This window comes from Muntiacus reevesi, chromosome 4 (genome assembly GCF_963930625.1).
Source record: "Muntiacus reevesi chromosome 4, mMunRee1.1, whole genome shotgun sequence".
NCBI lineage: Eukaryota > Metazoa > Chordata > Mammalia > Artiodactyla > Cervidae > Muntiacus > Muntiacus reevesi.
In genome coordinates this window covers 164,804,286-164,825,701 of record NC_089252.1, presented here as the reverse complement: position 1 = coordinate 164,825,701, position 21,416 = coordinate 164,804,286, and the positions used below count along the sequence as shown (strand labels likewise).

At 40.8% G+C, this 21,416-nt stretch overlaps 1 protein-coding gene across 2 annotated transcripts; it reads right to left on the bottom strand.

Moving 5' to 3' along the window:
* Positions 1–11,572: 11,572 nt before the first annotated feature.
* AVPR1A (arginine vasopressin receptor 1A) lies at positions 11,573–21,201 on the bottom strand. 2 transcript variants are annotated; one of them, XR_010663075.1, is made up of 3 exons: positions 19,292–21,201; positions 15,046–17,714; positions 11,573–12,740 (listed from the first exon to the last, which is right to left on the bottom strand). XR_010663075.1 is itself a non-coding variant. In XM_065934721.1 (2 exons), exons 1-2 carry the CDS (start codon positions 20,277–20,279, stop codon positions 17,428–17,430), a joined length of 1,275 nt encoding a protein of 424 aa, XP_065790793.1. In that variant the 5' UTR covers positions 20,280–21,201; the 3' UTR covers positions 11,573–17,427. The 2 variants fall into 2 exon arrangements, 1 of the variants encoding a protein (XP_065790793.1); XM_065934721.1 differs by having other exon boundaries at positions 11,573–17,714.
* Positions 21,202–21,416: the final 215 nt, after the last annotated feature.

Below are 21,416 nucleotides of genomic sequence, written 5' to 3'. Positions count from 1 at the left end.
AATTGTTTTTCGATATGACATTTTAGGGGAAGTTCAGTTCAGTCACTCAGTCGTGTCCGACTCTTTGCGACCCCATGAATCACAGCACGCCAGGCCTCCCTATCCATCACCAACTCCCGGAGTTTACTCAAACTCATGCGCATCGAGTCGGTGATGCCATCCACCATCTCATCCTCTGTCATCCCCTTCTCCTCCTGCCCCCAGTCCCTCCCAGCATCAGGGTCTTTTCCAATGAGTCAACTCTTTGCATCAGGTGGCCAAAGTATTGGAGTTTCAGCTTCAGCATCAGTCCTTCCAGTGAACACCCAGGACTGATCTCCTTTAGGATGGACTGGTTGGATCTCCTTGGAAAACCCCCTGTTATTCAAAGGAAAATTCAATTTGAAACATTGTATGAAAATATCTGCAATTTTATATTCAATATTCACAAAGTTTAAATTTTCTACTGCTTTTGATTTCTTATTTCATACATTGCCTTCATATGGACCTGATTTAGAAAATGCTAAAATCATTAAAAAAAAAATACTCAGTGTGAAATCATGTTGAAAACAAGTCGGAAGAGGAAGGTTCCTTTACTAGTATAACTGTTTTTAATCAAGTAATTTAGGTCTTAGTTTTAGGTAAGGTGTGACTCATGTGCCTTTAATTCCATGGATAGACTCAAAATGAAAAGCTGTCATTCAGATTAAAGTTCAGCCTCACAACCCAATGGATTTGAGAGGATGGCAATAGATAAATAAGTATAATTTTAGATATGATTTTACAGAATGTTTGTCTTTTAAGTCATAAAATTTAGAGTCACAAAAATGAGTTCTTCATTTTTTATAGGCTACCTGTCATAGACTGAACGTTGTGTCCCGTGAGAGTTCCAATGTTGAGACTTAATCCCCAATATGATGGTATTTGGACATGGGGCCTTTAGGAGGTGATCAGTTCATGAGAATGGGCCCCTCATGAGTGATATTAATTTTCTTTTAAAAGAGACCCCAGAGAAATTCTTTGCCCCTTCCACCGTGTGAGGGAGAGGACAGCAATTTTTTAACCAGGGAGCAGGCTCTCACTAGACACCCAGATGTGAATCTTGATCCATAATTACGAGAAAGAAGTTGCTCTTGTTTATAAGACAAGCAGTCCATGGTAGTTTGTTACAGCAGCCCAAGTAGACTAAGAGGCACCTTAAAGAAACATTTCTCTTCTGTATTTGAAAAATAGTCATTTTCCAGATATTCACATGATCTGTGCCTTTTAACCATATTTCCAGACCAAGTCACGGGAGAGAAAGCACTGGCTTTCCAGTCATGTCCAAGGGCCAACAGAATCTTCAGGTGTTGTCGTTGTGCTCAGTCGCTTAGTTGTGTTGGACTCTTTGAGACACTATGGGCTATAGCCCCCCAGACTTCTCTGTCCATGGGACTCTCCAGGCAAGAATACTGGAGTGGGTTTCTATTTCCTCCTCCAGGAGAACTTCCCAACCCAGGAATCGAACCTGCATCTCCTCTCTCTTCTGCATTGGCAGGCGGATTCTTTCCCATTGAACCACCTGGGAAGCCCCCTTGTCAGATTTAGCTGACTAAAGATCTGTCATGGAAAGGTGTTTTTACCTACATGGTCTACCTATTCTTCATCTCCATTGCACCTTAAACATAGTCCAGTGAAACATTTTACATGTCTGTAAACCTGTATATTTTTTGGCCTGATGTTTGTTCTAAGCAGATTAATGAGACATATAGATGATGTCGCCTTTGTGTTTCTTATAAATAATGTTTGGTTTTACCTCTGTTTTCTGAGATAGTATATTTCAGGGGTGTTTTAGGTAAATCCCAAGCATGAAAGTTAATAGGAGATCATAATATGTTTAAATATGTCTTATACTTTACTTTTGGTATTTTTTAAATGATGCTAAGAGAAGCTTTAAAGCTGCTTGTGGTCAAATCCGTTTGTCTTTATTTTTTGGGTTTCCCCATTTTAATTTTTGAGTTAAAAGGGTCTCCCCACTCAAGAATGTTGGTGAGTGCTCAAATGTGTTATCTTCCACTATTTTACTCTTCAGCCTTTCCAAATTTAATATGGGAGTATGAAGTGAAATGAGAAACTAAATGGGTTTTTTTTTTTCTGAATTATTAAGCAATTGTATCAGCACCGTTTACTAGAATAATGGTTCTCTTTTTTATTGATTTGTCAGAACTTCCTTATCATATAAAACTCATATGAAATCTGAAATAGAATCTATTTATGGACAGTCTATTTCATCAGTTTTTTTTTTTATGTCTGTGCCAATATCCTTGAAATATGTGTCAGTATGTGGGAGGGCTGGCGTTCCTTCTCTTTAAAGATATCTATTCTTGCTAAAAAACTCGTTAGAGGAACTTTTATTTAAGCTTTGTTAACTCTTAAATTATAAAAAAGAAATGGAACCATTCTTGGACTAGAAATAGGAAAAACTGAAATTCCATGTTCTTCCCTGCCCTCACTTTTCCACTTTCCTCCCTTCCCTAGGTGTAACCTCTGTCAACATTTTGGTGTGCTCAGATCGACTCTCAAACAGTTCGTAAGACTAGAAAATATTATCAGTGGTTTTTTGTTGTTGAAGCTGTGTTAAAGTTATACATTAAGAAAAATCATCCTATATTGTCTTCCTATTGAAAAATATATCATGTTCACTTAGTTAAATCTTATTTTATATATCTCATTAAAGAATTATAGTTTTATTTATATAGATTCCAACATTTTGTATTGTTTGTTTCCAGATAGTTAATATTGTGAAGAGATTATTTTTCTAATCTATTGTCTTTCTAATAACCAATGGTAAAAGCAAATGCTCTTTGTTTTTTCTAGTAATCTTATTAATTTTAATAGCTTTGCAATGGATTGTTTGGGGTTTTTATACTACATAATCAGATCATGGGCAAATTATGATAATTCCACATCCTCTAGGTTTGTATTTTATTTCTAGTTCATGTTTTATTGCTCTTTGAAAACTTACAGGACAACAGAAAATAGTAGTTGGTAATAATAGAAATTCTTATTGGTCCTGATGATAAGCAGATCATCTCTGATTGCAATGTTTAGTATAAAATTGAAGGTCTTTGTAGAGAGGCAGAATGGCATCCTGCCACAAATGGAGTCTCTGCAGCCTCATTGCTGGCTTCACATCCTGCTGTGATCTTCCTAGAGGTGTAAACTTAGGCAAGTTCCTTCTCCTCTCAGTGCCTCACTGTGTTCCTCTCTAAGACAGGGAATATAACAGTTTCCACTTTATACAATTTTCCTGAGAATTAAATAAAATATTTTATAAGCATTTAGGAGAATTTTGACACTATATTAAGTACTGATTCCATCAATAAAGCATTGCGCCTTACTTCCTCAGCAACTATTAGTCGGTCAGTGCGTACTAGCAGTTCAGAGCAGGAGCAATGTGCTGGTTTAAAAGCATCCCACCGCTGAAATGTAGGACTTCGGGGTTTTCTTTCTTGCCCCTCTCTGTTTTCAGCCTGAAGTATGTCAAATTAGCTCAAGATTGTCTATTCCAACATTTCCCAAAAAATACTCTTTATTACTTGGAGACTGTAAATTAGGACCATTAGATTTAGGCTGCTGCAAATGAAGTGCGGCTTTCTATTAATAATAGTTCCAGCTGCTGTAAAGCCCTGCTGGCCTGTGCTAATGCCACTGCCTTTTAACCTTTCATTCAAAACTAAAACTGCCCTTTATGTTTTTAAAGGAATCATTAAGTTTAAGGTGGCCCGCGTGGTCAATTTCTGCCTTTTACCTGGCTCTGTCTGATCAGTATATTTATGATTGGATGTGCATAGCACAGGGACCCAGGAAGACATGACAGCTAGAATGTACCAGTCTCTGGGTTCACGAGTATTCTCTTTTTCCCAGATACTCTCTTTCCCTAGGGCAGGGGTCCCCAACTCCTGGGCTACAGGCTGGTACCCAGTTAGGAACCCAGCCACACAACAGGAGCTGAGCAGCAGGTGGCCAGCGAAGCTCCATCTGTATTTATAACCACTCCCCATCTTTGTTACCGCCTATGCTCTGTCTCCTATCAGATCAGGGGCAGCATTAGATTTTCAGAGGAACGCGAACCCTACTGTGAATTGCGCATGCACGGTATCTAAGCCGCCCGCTCCTTATGAGACTCTAATGCCTGATGATCTGAGGTGGAGCCGAGGCAGTGATGCTAGGGTTGGGAGCGGCTGAAAATACAGATTATCATTAGCAGAGAGGTTTGAATGCACAGAGACCATGATAAATCAAAAGTGTATCAGTGAGTGACAGTGATGATGAGTTGTATAATTATTTCATTATGTATCACAATGTAATAATAACAGGAATAAAGTGGACAATAAATATAATGCACTTGAATCATCCTGAAACCACCCCCACCCCTGATCTATGGAAAAAGTGTTTTCCATGAAACCGGTCCCTGGTGCCAAAAGGTTGGGGCTGAGCAACTTTTTGGCATTTTCCTCCTGTAGGAGATCTTCCTGACCCAAGGATCGAACCAGTGTCTCCTGTATTGATAGGCAGATTCTTTATCACTGGTGCTACCTGGGAAGCTCTCAGCCCCAGCTGTTGTTGTTGCCCAGTCGCTCAGTTGTGTCCGACTCTCTGTGACCCCATGGACTGCAGCGTGCCAGGCTCCCCTGTTCTTCACTATCTTCTGGAGCTTGCTCAAACTCATGTCTGTTGAATCAGTGATGCCATCCTACCATCTCATCCTCTGTTGCCCCCTTCTCCTCCTGCCCTCAGCCTTTCCCAGCATCAGGGTATTTTCCAGTGAGTCAGCTCTTTGCATCAGGTGGCCAAATTTTGGAACTTCAGCTTCAACATCAGTCCTTCTGATGAAAAAAACAAGGTTGATTTCCTCCTGGATTGACTGGTTTGATCTCATCAGCTCATGTTAGAGACCAAAAAATATCTTATTCACCTACTCAAGACATGTATTCACCCATTGACTATATTTTAATACTTCTATGTAGTAAAGATTAAAGATCCATTTCTTTATTGAATAGTCTGTATATTTGTTAAAGGAAATTAAAGTTTTGCTTAGGTAAGTAGGCCATTTTTAAAAATCCCTGGAGGCTGATTTTTATAGTTATCTAAACTGTAATTATCTTGTTGGAGTACCTTCAGAATTCTTCTCTAGATAAATCGTAACTTAAAATAGAAATGAAAGAAAAAGACATTTATACATATTTACAAAAACTTCCAAATTTTTCTCTTCTATATTTGTCATTATTTCTATTCCAAGCAGCTTCACTATTTACCTGCATTATTTTAGGTCAGGGGTTTGATAAGCTACTTGGAAGCAGTAGTAAGTGGGATGTCTATAAAATGAAGTGGTTGAAGGATAATTAGCAGTTGAAATACCTCCCAAATCTTCATATTTTCTGTGTTCGTCTTTTTGGGGAAAATTGTAATTAGTTAAGAATCTTATCTGAACTCTTTGTTATCTCCAGTCTTCAGATTCTTTAGTTTTTTCTAAAGGCTCTCACTGTTTATAGACTGTTCTTTCGCTTTAAAGAACTCCTCAAGAGTAAGCATTTTTGCATGTCTTGGTCCTGGATTTCTCACTGACAAACTCAGAACCTGAGGAACTTGACCTATCAGTTACATTCAGATTGTGGAAGAGCCTTCTTCCTTTAGACATTTTGGTGCTATTGCCTATAAGTTGAGCCATGGCTGGAAAATAGAGGTTGGGAAATGGAGAATGCTTTAGAGTGGCATGAGGAGGAGGGAAAAAGAGAAAGAGGAGAGAGGGATATAAATGCCTCTAGCAGAAGTTTCTAACAAATGTCTGGGCCAGACAAAAGACTAATAGTGGCAGGATTTTTTTGCTTATGTTTTCATTTGTATTAAAATATCTTAGGGTTGTTCCTGAATCTATTTTTGTTAATCTATGTTATATGACAAGGTAATACTCAGGTAAGCTGGAGCAAAGATCTGGGCCAGGGCATTAAGGACACAACGGCTATAAAAATATATTGATAACGCACAAAATGGTATATACATTGTTGTTGTTGTCCAATTGCTCAGTCTTGTTTGACTCTTAGTGACCCATGGACTGCAGCTTTCCAGACTTTTCTGTCCATCGCCATCTCCTGGAACTTGCTCAAACTCATGTCCATTGAGTCAGTGATGCCATCCAACCATCTCATCCTCTCGTCCCCTTCTGCCATCAGTCTTTCCCAGCATCAGAGTCTTTTCCAATGAGTTGGCTCTTTACATCAGGTGGTCAAAGTATTGGAGTTTCAGCTTCAGCATCAGTCCTTCCAATGAATATTCAGGACTCATTTCTTTTAGGATGGACTGGTTTGATCTCCTTGCCGTTCAAGGGACTTTCAAGAGTCTTCGAGCACACAGTTGAAGAGCATCAATTCTTTGGTGCTCAGCCTTCTTTATGGTCCAGCTCTCACATCGATGCATGACTACTGGAAAAACCATAGCTTTGGCTAGATGGACCTTTGTTGGCAAAGTAATGTCTCTGCTTTTTAATATGCTGTCTAGGTTGGTCATAACTTTTCTTCCAAGGAGCAAGCGTCTTTTAATTTCGTAGCTGCAGTCACTATCTGCAGTCATTTTGGAGCCCGAGAAAATAAAGTCTGTCACTGTTTCCATTGATTCCCCATCTATTTGCCATGAAGTAATGGGACCAGATGCCATGATCTTAGTTTTCTGAATGTTGAATTTTAATCCAGCTTTTTCACTCTCCTCTTTCACTTTCATCAAGAGACTTTTTAGTTCCTCTTCACTTTCTTCCATAAGGGTGGTGTCATCTGCATATGAGGTTATTGATATATCTCCTGGCAATCTTGATTCCAGCTTGTGCTTCATCCAGCCCAGCATTTTTCATGATGTGCTCTGCATATAAGTTAAATAAGCAGGGTGGCAATATACAGCCTTGATGTACTCCTTTCCCAATTCTGAACCAGTCCACTGTTCCATGTGAATATGTGCATACATAGAGTGTAAAAATATCAGTGGTTCTGGAGGCGGGGGAGACACAGCTGGAGGATGAATAGTGGAGGAAAATACTTTGTTTGATACCACAGTGGTGGTTGCATGCATGCTCAGTCACTCAGTTGTGTCTGACTCCTTGTAACCCCATGGACTGTAGCCCACTGGGCTTCTCTGTCCATGGGATTTTCCAGGCAAGAATACTGGAGTGGGGTGCCATTTCTTTCCCCAGGGAATCTTTCTGACCCAGGAACCAAACCCAAGTCTCTGCACTGCAAGCAGATTCTTTACCACTGAGCCACCAGGGAAGACCTTAATGGTGGTTACATGCCTTAAACATTCTGTCCAAAGCTGTCAAATGTACAGCCATAGTGTGAACTATGGATGCTGGGTGGTTGTGCTGTGTCCATTTAAGCTCATTGGTTGTAGCTAATGTACCACTCATGTGAGTGATGTTGATAACAGTAGAGGCCATGCATCTGTAGGGGTGGAGGGAAATCACTGTACCTTCCACCAAAACCTGCTCTGAAAAAATAACGTCTATTCTATATCTGTATCTACAGTTTTATCTCACATTAGCCTGTGCAATTGTTTATGTTTGACTGATATGGCAAGGGATGTTGCAGAATTTGCACATAAACAAAAAGAATATATACAGTAATCAAGAAGGAGGAGAAAACCAGTTATCCCAAACTGGCCTCCATCTAAGGGTATTATGGGATGAATATCTATTAGAGTATTTTGAGATGGTCTTATAACTGCACACCTATGGGAACAGAGAAATCCATCATGAAAAAATATCTATTGTGTGAAAGTTACTGACATGCATAAAAAAGGCAAAATCTGATTTAGGCACTGTATATATGTTTCATGACTAGCATAATAGAAATGAAAAAAAAGAGGTTTTTGTTTAGAATTTTTATTGGACTAGTTGATTTACAGTGTTATGCTAGTTTCAGGTGTATAGCAGAGTGAATTAGTTATACATACACATGTACCCACTCCTCTGTATAGATTATTTCCCCATATAGATCATTACAGAGTGCTGAGCAGAGGTCCCTGTGCTATATAAGAAGTCCTTATTTGTTATCTATTTTATACCTAGTAGTGTGTATAGGTCAATACCAATCTCCAAATTTATTCCTCCCCCCACCCCCTTGGTAACCATAGATTTGTTTTCTACATCTATAACTCTATTCCTATTTTACAAATAAGTTCATTTGTACCTTTTTTTTAAGTTTCCACATAAAAGTGATAGTGTATGATATTTGTCTTTCTCTGTCTGGCTCACTTCACTCAGTATGACAATCTCTAGGTCCATTCACGTTGTTGCAAACGACATCACTTTGTTCTTTTCACGCCCGAGGAGTATGCCATCGTGTATATGTACCACATCTTCTTTATCCATTCATCTGTCAGTGGACATCTAGGTTGTCTTGACTATTGTAAAGAACGCTGCATGAACATTGGGGTACATGTATCTTTTTGAATTATGGTTTTCTCTAGATACACATCGAGGAGTGGGATTGTTGGATCATATGGTAGTTTTGTATTCAGTGTTTTAAGGAACCTCCATACTATTCTCCATAATGGTTGTATTAATTTCCATTCCAACCAACAGTGTAGGAGGGTTCCCTTTTCTCCACACCCTCTCCAGAACTTATTGTTCATAGAATTTTGATGTTGGGCATTCTGACCAGTGTGAGGAGATAACTTATTGTAGTTTTTATTTGCATTTCAAAAGGATGTTATCTTAAAAGCTCCATGAAGTTTGAACTCTTTGGTCTTGGGGAAAGACAATATTCCTTTGGAGATGAAAATAGCTCTTTTCCTTGAGGAATTGTCTCACAGACAATGCACTGTTTTGGAAAACAGAGTGTAAATGACAAATAAAAGCTAAATAATTCTACAAAGTGAAGTGGAAGAAAGGTTAATTTATGGCATTTGTAAAAACAAGAAAAGAATTTGGGGTCTTGGTAAAGAGAGGAAACTTGAGCAAGATGACAACCAGCAAGGTCTTAAAGGCAAGAATGATTAGCAACTAATCCCACTGAGAAGGGATGGCCGTGAACCTTTAAAACAGTTTATGTGAATCACTGTGTCAGCTGAGGCATAATCTAAACCCCTACATGACATGCCATCCTTCAGGGGAGCCCCGATCCCACTGGGGTACCAAGTACTCAGATAGTTGTTGGAAGGTGTCAAGGGGGTGAGTGAAGAAACAATAGTCCTAAGAGTATGCCAGTGAGCTGTGGATTGAGAGTTCAAAAGAAGAAGGAATTCATAATACTCAAGACTCCTCTTAGATCTCAGAAAAGGCACAGACTTTTCAGAGCCACGAGGTGAGGCTAGAACAATTGTATTTGGATATTAAAGGAGAGAGAGAGCACCAAAGCTCAAGGTTAAAGGCACCCATCTCGCCTACAGATACTTAGGGAACACACTTAATGAGACGTTGTTGTGGTCACAACATGGATGACTTGGTGAACCATGGAAGCTGGGATTTGAAGAGGATAAATACACATTCTACTAAAGTTCCACTGAATTCCCACAGGCTTGTGCCTAGGGACAAATGTCCACTACTGTGGTGGTTACAAAGCCTTTCTCATTAGATTAAGTTTGGATTTGAATCTGTAAATTCATTTTATCCCCAATCAAAATGGTGTTAATTAGGCTTTCCTGATGTAGTAAAGTGATTTCCGCAAGGTTATTCAGCTATTGATGGTCGAAAAACTGGGGTTTTTGACTCCCTGCTGCTGCTGCTGCTGCTATGTTGTTCAGTCGTGTCCGACTCTGTGCGACCCCATAGACGGCAGCCCACCAGGCTCCCCCGTCCCTGGGATTCTCCAGGCAAGAACACTGGAGTGGGGTGCCATTTCCTTCTCCAGCGCATGAAAGTGAAACGTGAAAGTGAAGTCACTCAGGCGAGTCTGACTCTTCGAGACCCCATGGACTGCAGCCCACCAGGCTCCTCCGTCCATGGGATTTTCCAGGCGAGAGGACTGGAGTGGGGTGCCAGTGCCTTCTCCGTTTGATTCCCTGATATAGTACTTTTTGTTTATTTATTTATTTTTACCATTCAGTGCTCTTATAGTTAAAGCTTCAAACTTTCCTTAAACACAATGTTTAACACATGTCACATGTGATTACCATATATATATTTTATATTTAGAATATCTATATTAATTACATTAGTTACATAGCTACTATAGAGAGTCTCTATGAAGATGCAAAGGCAAAGAAGATATACCTTTTATTTGAAAGATAAACATGATGTGATTGTCATTAAAAAGACAAACCAAATAAACCAACATTGGAGATCATTTTGATACGTGTCACGGTGAAGATATTTAGAGAGCGTTTAGAAAGCGGAAGGGAAGAAGCATCTAACTCGAGAGAGCAAGAAGGGATACATACAGAAAGAGTGAATGAATGCATAAGTTCTATGCTAGTGCATTTCCTTATGAATCTCTTCTGGTATACAATGAAACTGTTGTTTCAGTTCTGTTTCCTAGGATCTTGTGAAAATATACTTTGGTAGAAATCCTATTTATTCTTAAACAGCTATAAGTGTTTTAAAATAACAGTGAGTTTTAAAATAACATTATTTTAAAATAGAGACTTCAAATTCCCTTTCTTCCATTTTGGGCATTTATTGCTTCTAGAATTTAAGCCAAACCCAAAATAAGCCTTTTAGTTTATGCTATTAGGGCTTACTTTGTAAACAAAAAACAATATTACAACATAATTTAATATAATCTTGAGTCTCCTAGCCCACAGAGTAAAAAAAATCACAATTTTTTAAAGAAATACAATTTTAAAGACTATTAAATGGACCCAGAAATCAGTCTCACCAAGTTCTAGAAACATGTAAATAGATGACATTTTTAGAGGATGGCACACACATGACTTCAACTAAACCAGTAATTTTGTTGTCTCAATATATACTATAACAAAAATAATTTGCTTTTGTAATTATAATTTATTGAAAAGGCAGTTACAAAGTTTCACCTATTCTTGCTATAATCATAGAGTATATGAACATATTCATGCTCAAATATAAACCTATCAGTAGCTACCAGCTGTAGAACAGGTCTATGTCTTTTTCCAAAATCAGCATAATTAGCTTGAAATATATTTCATTATTAAATGAGATTTTAAGAGAATTATTTCGAGCAAATTTTATTTCCCCCCCCCCTTTTTTTTTTTTTCACCTTTGCTGCTTAATTTTTTTTTTTAATTTATTTTTTTATTTTTCAGTGGGTTTTGTCATACATTGATATGAATCAGCCATAGAGCTACACGAATTCCCCATCCCGGTCTCCCATCCCACCTCCCTCTCCACCCGATTCCTCTGGATCCCCCCAGCCCAACAGGCCCGAGCACTTGACTCATGCCTCCCACCTGGGCTGGTGGTCTGTTTCACCACAGATAATATACATACTGTTCTTTCGAAACATCCCACCCTCCCCTTCTCCCACAGAGTTCAAAAGTCTGTTCCGTACTTCTGCGTCTCTTCTTCTGCCCTGCATATAGGGCCATCGTTACCATCTTTCTAAATTCCGCATATATGCTTTTCCCCTTTTTTTGATCAGACATTTAAAAAATTGAAATATAGTTGATTTACAGTATTACGTTAGCTTCAGATGTACAGGATAATGATTCAATGTTTTTAAAGATTATATTCCATCAAGAGTTATTACAAGATAATGGCTATGATTCCCAGGACTGTACAATACATCCTTTTTGCTTATCTATTTTATACATAGTAGTTCTTATATGTTAACCCTGTACCCCCAATTTATCCCTCCTCCCTTCTCTCTACCTTTTGATAACTTCAAGATTGTTTTTGATATCTGTGAGTCTATTTCTGTTTTGCTACATACATTCATTTGTGTTATTTCTTAGATTCCAAATATAAGTGATATCATATAGTATTTATCTTTCTCTGACTTGTTTCACTGAGTTTAATATTCCCCTAGGTCCATTCATGTTGCTGCAAATGTCAGAATTTCATTCTTTTTATGATGGAATAATATTTCATTGTATAGATACACCACATCTTCTTTATCCATTTGTCAAAGCTGGTATTTATTTTTATTTGTAGAATCAAAAAGTTCAGTTCAGTTTGTCAGTCGTGTCCAACTCTTTGCAACCCCATGAACCACAGCATGCAAGTCCTCCCTGTCCATCACCAACTCCCAGAGTTTACCCAAATTCATGTCCATCTAGTCGGTAATGCCATCCAACCATCTCATCCTCTGTTGTCCCCTTCTCCTCCTGCCCTCAATCCCTCCCAGCATCAGGGTCTTTTCGAATGAGTCAGCTCTTTGCATCAGGTGGGCAAAGTATTGGGGTTTCAGCTTCAACATCAGTCCTTCCAATGAACACCCAGGACTGATTTCCTTTAGGATGGACTGGTTGGATCTCCTTGCAGTCCAAGGGACTCTCAAGTGTCTTCTCCAACACCACAGTTCAAAAGCATCAATTCTTGGGCACTCAGCTTTCTTTATAGTCCAACTCTCACATCCATACATGACCACTGGAAAAACCGTAGCTTGACTAGATGGACCTTTGCTGGCAAAGTAATGCCTCTGCTTTTTATTTTTATTCATTTATTTTTTATCTCTGCTTTTTAATATGCTGTCTAGGTTGGTCATAACTTTCCTTCCAAGGAGTAAGTGTCTTTTAATTTCATGGCTGCAATCACCATCTGCAGTGATTTTGGAGCCCAGAAAAATAAAGTCAGCCACTGTTGTCACTACACAATAAACCTGGGTAAAAAATATACCAGTTATTTCAATGTAATCTGATAAGGTTTTTTTTTTTCTGTAAAGGGCCAAATATTAGATATAATCACAAACATTTCAATATTGTTCAAAACTGTAATCATACATACAACTGTCCCAAGAAAACACATTGAAATTCTTCTATACAGCTTAATAAGCTAGGAGATACAGAACATTTAAAAAAAACTGTTCCCAAATGGAATACTAAATATACAACATCAATTCTTAGCAAATTTGCTATAATAATGAAGTAAAGCATCATGGAATATATTAAGTCAGACTCTATTATATAAAGACAACTACTTTCAAGTGTGGAAATGCTAATTATTTTATATTAATACTAATTATTAATTATTCTGATATTACAGTCAGATTTACCTTCAGATTTTCCTTTCTGAATTTCCTAAGTTGACTTTGGAATACAAGAAAATTTAATATACCCTATAATACTTTGTTTTTATTTAAAATATAAATTAATGTCACGTGATATATATATATAATTTATAATAAAAGAGAAGAAATGGCATTTAATTTTCACCTATAATATATATTTTTGATACTGACATACTGTAGACCACATATACATTTTCATTCATCATAGTTTAATGTACCTAAAAATTGAATTAGGACAATATTCTGAAAATGCCTATGTGTACAATAGGATCTCATGATTTATGTGATTCAACTCATTTAAGGCCCTCTCGGGGACTTCAAGGAAATAACTCTTTCTATGAAGAGTTCTTAAATTTTTGCTCAAATTCTCAGAGGTCAAATTGTAATCAAGGAGCATTCTCTAGTACCTACTCTCCACGTGCTCCTTGTGATGTCAGGGGTTGCTGTGAGTGGCACTGGAAGGGCCCCTGCGAGAGAGAGGGCAGGGATACAGCCGTTGCTTCTGGATTGCCAGGATCAACACCAGGCGGCCCCTGCCCTGAGCTTAAAGCAGTCTCCAGTATGAAAGTCCATAAGGGCCCAATGGACACGGCTTTAAAGGAATCCAGTCTCTGCTCTTTGGGATTAAGGATGAGACTCGCTTTCTCTCTAGGTGGCTTCTAATTATTGCAGTCAAACTCTAAAGCTATTATTTAAAGCTCAGAGTATCCAATGATACTACAAAAATACAGGTTTTAGAGTCTGAAAGACATAAAATTTAACCTAATTAGGTTACTTTATTGTGAATAACAGAATGAAAGTTGTGTTTCTCAGTCGTCAATGGTTGTCCATTCTAGGAACTATAATAAGTTTGGAATGGTACTGCATGTTACTAAGAGTACTTTTTTTTTTCTCTTTAAAACCACACCCAGAAATTCCCTGGTGGTACAGTGGTTAAGACTCTGTGCTTCCACTGCAAGCATCATGGGTTCCATTCCTGGTCAAAGAACTAGGATCCTGCATGCCACGCAGTGTTGTCAAAAAATAAAATAAAAATACCTTCTTCTTGTAAAAACAAAAGAAAACAAAAACCACCCTTCGCTCAATTATGGTGTGAGACTTATTTGCAGATGATGAAAGTTCTGTGTGTAGGACAAGTATTTAATTAAAGAATTTCACTAATTTTCTTCACAGTTATTTTTACACTTTAAAGACACATGTCCGAAAATTAACCCATTAAGCACTTAATACGTACTTAAAGATGACTTTCTCATTGTCAGTATTTATCAAATGTCCAAAAGAGGTACCTCTAGTTTCTCCTCACTGGTAGATGTTTATCAGTTGCATTTCCCATACACACATGGGGCTTCCTGGTAGCTCAGATGGTAAAGAATCTGCCTGCAATGCAGGAGACCTGGGTTTGATCCCTGGGTAGGGAAGATCCTCTGGAGAAGGGAATGGCTACCCAATCCAGTCCAATATTTGTGTCTGGAGAATTCCATGGATAGAGGGGCTTGGCAGGCTGCAGTCTATGGGACACGACTGAGCAACTAACACTTTCACTTTTCATACCCACATAGATGCATTAACATTGTATACTTGAAGGATGTTCCCCTAGAAAACTGCCCAATAAAATAAGCTGATGGAACACATTTATCCTTGACTGCAGCCCTTCATTTGTCATATCTCAGGTCTTCTTTAGTCAAGAAAGGGAAATCTTCCCTTCCCAACATATGCTTCTTCCTTACTACCTACCGTTTTCTTTCTTCTGAAATAGACAATCAGGACTCTTCCAATTTGGGATATTGTTTTGGGAGATATAAATACCATTTCTGGGTGTATATCATTAGGAAAGTTTAGCAGCTTGATAAGTTAAACTTCTCAGCCTAAACCACAGAGAACAAGACCATGAACTTACCTAGTGCAGAGCTACCACCCAGATCTTCTGGGGTCTCCTCAACCCCTGTTCTACTGTCTCATCCCTTGATGCCTTTAAAAGGAGAGAACACAGCTGGGGGGTTAATATGTACCTTAGTTGAGAGATGTTCCTAGAAATGAGGTTCAAACTAAAATTTTTCACTGGGAGATACATGTCAACATTTTTAAATAATCTATACAAGAACTATAAGGTTATTGTTTTGGAATTGGGTTTAGAAAAAAAGTGGGCTCTTTGTGCCAACCCAAAAAGCTTTAGTTTTGAGCTGCAAAAGAAAAGGTATCAAAAGGGCTGACAATGTTACAGAGGGCAGAGACACTGAGAGTGCTCCTGTGACTCAAATAATGCGGAACTGAAAAATTTATTTGATGACTCATATTGGTCATTGCTCTTTAGGAGACGTATTTGTTGTTTTTTAAAAAGCAGAATTCTAAAGCCTAGGTGCTAATCTCTATCAAACATTTGCAAACTATTTTTTTTAGGCATATAAATCCAGGGAGTAAAACACCTGAGAATCTGCAAAGGTAAGAGAATGAAGAGGAGTGAGGTTAATGGTTCCAAGCTCTGACAGTACCATTCAGTGCTCAGTTTATTATCTGCAAATGTAAAAAAAAAATATGCTATCAAAATAACTATTATTTCCTCTAAGGGGTGCAAAGTATTTTTGATGTATTCTCAAATCATTGCACGGTATCTAAGAAGGAAAAGAGCCAGACAAAATAGCTAAAAAAAAAAAAACCCCACTGAGTTCCATTAATGAAGAATGCAGTAACAACAGCCAAGTAGTATCATGATGTTTCTTTGTCTAGAAATGAAAGATCTGCATCCAGAGGAAAGCAAATGCTCTCTTTAAATTGGAAAGCTTTGGCTAGACAGAAGTTAGATGTGGTGGCTGCTGCTGACGCTCTCCAGTGATTCAGCAGAGCTATATTTAAATTTTAGGACTTTGTATGCCAGATATGAAACCAATACATTCTGGTTAGTGAAAAGTAAACAGGAAAAAGCTGTGCAGTTTTGAAGACCGCCCCCCTCCCTCAGAATACTATGATAAAAGCAAGAGGTGGCATTCATTTAACTTTTGACAGCTTAGGAAGATCTTTTCATACACTTGATTTCATTTAGTCCTTACAACAACCCTGTGAGGTTAGTGTTATCAGCGCCTTGTACAGCCAGGGAAATGGAGGCTCTATATCATTTGAAGTCGTTTGCCTCAAGTCACGCACTTAATAACGAAGGAAGGCAGACTAGATGCAGAGTGGTTTTCTGTTTCCTTGCCCTCATCCTGCCCAATCCTGCCTCTCCTCTACTATGAAATTGTTAGATGGGTGGGAGAGCAGAAGGAGGGACCAAGTTATTTTTAATTAATCATGAGGGGACATTCAGTATCCTGAGTCACTTTCTAGAAGACTCACAGCTGTGAATCTGGATTTCTCAAACAGGATGTAATGATGGTGTTAATATCCGGGATAGCACAGGATCTAAACATGTTTCCTATGTTCTAGAGAAAGGCTCCATAGTTCCTTGGGCAATCTATCTTTTCTGCCCTTCTGAGAAAATCGGGTATCTGTCACACAAATCTGACTTTAAAGCAACTTTGCAGTGAAAACAAAAAAATATCATCGGCCAGCTGACAACATTTTCTCTAACCTTCAACATCCTGGTAATCATGCTTTCACATCCAATAAAATGTGAGGAACCAAAGGAGGAAATTGCTAGTTTTAAAGTGAGGGTTCTGCAATTGAGGTGATTTATAGCTTCTAACAGAACTTTCCCCTTTTCACTCTGCAACAGGCACCCCGTGATCAGTAAGCCTCAAGCTCTCATGTCTCTCCAACGCACCATCCCATCTCCATGCCACAGTCTGAGACTGCATTTTCTGATACACAAATTGATTTTACTGGACAGAAACATAATTTCCGTAAAGTCTCTTCCAATTCCTTTCAAACCCTAAGGCTGATGACGAATTTACTTTGTTCAGAAATAATGCCCCTACATTATATGACTTCTAAACCAATCAAGCCTTAGTTATGTCAGAAATAAAAAGAAAGGAAACCTACAGAAAAATATAAAGCATGGCTATGATTATTCCTTTAGAAATATAGCTTCTGTTATTTCTGGGAATTAGGTTTGCAGATTTTAGCATTGCGTGTTTTTATTAACATTCTTTATAAAACATTTCAAAGCTTTTGTTTGTAGCAATGTGAAAAATGCAATGAGAAACACAGTCTTGTACTCAGCACATTGATTAATCTTATATAAGTTCATTTGTCTAATATAAGTTCATTTGTCTAATAATTCTAGCTGGGTTCAGTCAATGGGCTGAAAAGTCCATTACAAGAGTCAGACTGCGTGATCACAGGGGGCTCAGGTTGAAACAGGAATGAACTTGATGGACTTGGAAGATTTAGGCGAGTCCTTCCATGTTCCCATACTGTTGGTGGGGCTTCGGTTGTTAGTGAAGGAAGTCTGTCTTCGGCTCACACTGTCAGAATCTTCTCTGGTGAATCTTCGTTTCATGTTTTGGCAGCACGGGAAGCTTTGGGCACAGTCTTGCAAGAGATGGCCACTAAAAAACATGTATATCCAGGGGTTGCAGCAACTATTCAAGGAAGCCAGTAATGCAGGGATGGCAGTGGCCGGGTTTTCCGACTCTGTATGGAAGACATAAGGGGACAGCATTTAGCTAATCAAACGCAAGTAAAAGCACTGGGTAAGCCCATTCTTTTATTGGTTCATGAAAGTGGGAAAATGTTTTGGGTCAATATAGAAAATGAAGTATTTTGTTTATCAATGGGGGAAATAGTTGGTGAATGGAAATTGCTTGGTTGTAAAATATTTTCATGAGCAAGATGCCTTGAAATTAATTCAGATATTTTAAACCACTATTAAAAATATTTAAGTAGAATGAGGGAGACTTGCAAGAGGCTAAGAATATTGAATCATTTACTAATAAAACTTTGAATCATTTGTGTTAGCACTAGCATATGCTAATGGAGACAACGCAGAATGACTGCCATTTCAGTGAAATCTCAAGATCCCATAGCCACATATACCAAACTGTATGCATCCTGATAACTTAAGCAAAGTATGACACTATGGACCATGTTTAGTCATTTAAACTTTTAAAAATATTAAACACATTCTTGTAGTAAGAACTCTTTACACAAGGGGATAGTTGAACTAGGTCCCTGAAGGATCCAGTGTTTAGTTGTTTTCTTTGGCTAATTAGAAACCTCTTTTAATTTTAAAAGAAAACCCTCTTTGATTGTGGTTTGAACAACTAAATCATATTATGGAGAACAGATGAATTAAGAAATTCCAACAGTCTTTTGAACCATTTTGTGTGTGTGTAACTGCATTGTCAAACCATATAAATATAACCTTTCACAGTAGAAATAGGCACTGAGAATATACCTTTTCTAAAGATAAGAATAATTGGCAAGCACTGACACATCCTTATTAAATATAAACTTGGGTCTTCTCACTCTTGTTATGCCAGAATAAATTACAGATTGTTTCATCAAACTTTATGTTAAGATGCAAATCTTCAAGGTGATCATGATCTGTGACCAAGATTCAAAAAGAATGAAAAGCATCAACGTACCTACGCACAGAGAAAAAAATTAAAACATTATGTTAAGAGATGGAAAACTAGCTAAATGCCAAATTGAAATGATGTAAGAATCTTCCTTCAACAAGCGTAATCTTCATACCCCTAGGACCAAGCATAAAATATGCACAATAATATTTGTTGGCTGGATGAGGAATAAATAAAAGTTTAAAAAATTAAAAAAATTTTTCTTCAGAAAAATATGTCTGTTTTACCCTTACTTTAGGGCATTTCTACAAAAATTTTACAGTGTGTTACTTTTCACAAGCTAGCAAAAAGCAGTTGTGGCAGTATAAATATTTCCCTGAATCCAGCAGACTTGAAAGCAGGGTATTAACACTGCTGTTAGAGTTTTGACAGTAAATTTTTCTGTTTTGTAACTGCGTGGCTGACTGGAGGGCACAGTTTCTGGATTTGTGGCTTTAGGGGGTGGTTATAGTATCTTTTAACCATTCCACTCAAGGTGTGCTTCTCATTCACGAAGTTAAGAACTATGGCCCTAGAGCATGTGATGAAAAGACTCTCTCTCTCCCCCCACTTCTCTCCCCTCGACAACTCCCCCCATCCCCAACACAGAGCCCCCATTCCTTCACCTTCCTCCGCGGTCCCGACACCTACCGACCCAGGAGAAATTCTTATCCCAGGCAGACCACATCTGGATGATGAAGAAGGGCGCCCAGCAAACGATGTAGGCCGTCACGATCACGAAGGTCATCTTCACGGTGCGGATCTTGGCGCGGGAAATGGTCTTCACGCTGCTCACACAGCGCGCGTGCAGGACGCCTCTGCGCAAGGCGCCTTCGCCCGCGCCCTCGGCGGGGGCACCGATGCCCGGGCGCCCCGCGGTCTTTCCGCGGACGTTGCGCCAGATGCGGTAGCAGATGAAACCGTAGCAGGTGCCAAGGATGAGCACGGGCGCCAGGAACACGCTGCCGGTCATCCAGGTCACGTAGGCCGGGAGACCCCAGGGCTGGATGAAGTTGGCCCAGCAGTCGTAGGTCCTGGTGCCGTTGCTCACCTCGACCACGGAGAAGACGAAGTACTGCGGCGTGCTCAGCAGGAAGCTCAGCACCCAGGCGGCGGCGACCATGAGGCGCGAGCGGCGCGCCGGCTGCTGCAGCGTCTTCAGCGGGTGGCACACGGCGATGTAGCGGTCGGCGGTCATGACCACCAGCATGTAGGCGGAGGCGAACATGGCGAACACCTGCATGTGCTTCACCACGCGGCACAGCCCGTCGGGCCCGCGGAAACGGTAGGTGATGTCCCAGCCCAGCTGGGGCAGCACCTGGAAGAAGGCGACGGCCAGGTCGGCCAGGCTGAGGTGGCGGATGAAGAGGTGCATGCGGGACGTCTTGCGAGGCGTGCGGTGCAGCGCCAGCAGCACGCTGCCGTTACCCAGCACGGCCACCACGAAAATCACGGCCAGCACGGCGATCTCCAGCTTGGCCAGCTCCTCGTTGCGCGTGTCCGCCTGCGGGCCGCCGCCTTCCCCGGGCGCCTCCGGGTCCCCGCTGGTGTTGGCGCCTCCGGCAGCCAGAGGCCACCACCGGCTGGAGTTGCTCGCGGGCCCCGCGCTGGGGCCCCCGGAGAATCGCATGCGGTCCATGCAGCGCCCCCTCGGCCTCGGCGGAGGCCAGTTCCCTTCCCGCCGCCTCGCGCGGGGCGCTCCCTCCTGCCCGCGCTCGCCGCCAGCCGGGCTCTGCTCCCTCTCTTGCGGGCGTCTCCGGGCGCAGAGTCCCACCAGCCGGCTCAGCCGCTCTTGCCGGAGTCGCCCGTCTCCTTCCCTGCCCCGCCCTTTCTCAACTCTGGCGGAGCCGGGAAGGGGCGCGCCGAGTCTCCGAAAGCCCTGGACTCCAAACCCAAATTATTAATACGGAGTCTGTTTCCCCAGATCGCGCTCCCTCTCGCCCCAGCGGTTGGAGGCTGCTCGGTGCCTACTCTCGCCACCTCCTCTCCCCCCAGGATTTCCCTTTATCCCAACTTCCTACGTCGGCGATTTGTCCTTTTTGCATCACTGATGCAGGGGTGGGGCTGGAACGCGCGGGTTCCTCGGCATATCGGTTGATGGTGATGCTTCCCCGCTCTTCTATTAAAAAAACAAAAACAAAACACCTCGGAGAAATGGACGCGTCAGACCTTTTCAGGACTTCCCATCATTTCCTCAAGCCTCCGTCAAGAATCACCTTAACCCTGCATGTGACTTCAGTAGACGCCGTACCTAGAAATCCAGAGACCACTGCCCGCTCGGGTGCTCTTGAACCTGAGTTTGGCGCGGGACGCCCACCTGCGCCAGCCGGCATTTCTCCCTGCGCCGCGAGTCCGCCCATCCCTGGAGAGCCAGTCTGGCTGATTTCATTCTCAGGACAACTCGACAGCGGGAATTGCGTCTCTCACCGCCCGGCTCCTCTCCACCCTCCTCTGCAGTGTAACAGGAACTTTTTGGATGCCTGTTGCCTGTCTTCTGCCTGCGTTCGCTGACCCGAGGGGCGCAGTCGCTGCTCCCGAGGCAGCCCCCGCGGCTGCCTGCGTGCACGTATCACACGGGCAAGGGAATTTCTCTGGTTTTCCAGTTTCCTCTGGGGCTGGGAGCGGCTTGGGGGGTGGGTGGGACTTAGGAGTTTTCTCTAAATTAGATTCCTGGGGTTTTCTCCGGGAAAAGCCTGATTCCCACAGCTGGATGGGCGGGAATTGGGCCACAGGAGTCCGTGGGGACTTGATCTGCTTTACTGCCGAATCGTGGGGA

Coding starts and splice junctions, on each gene's coding strand:
- AVPR1A (XM_065934721.1), bottom strand. CDS start 20,279: ATGGACCGCATGCGATTCTCCGGGGGCCCCAGCGCGGGGCCCGCGAGC. Junction 17,715..19,291: donor TAAGAATTTCTCCTGGGTCG/GTAGGTGTCGGG, acceptor TCTTCCATACAG/AGTCGGAAAACCCGGCCACT.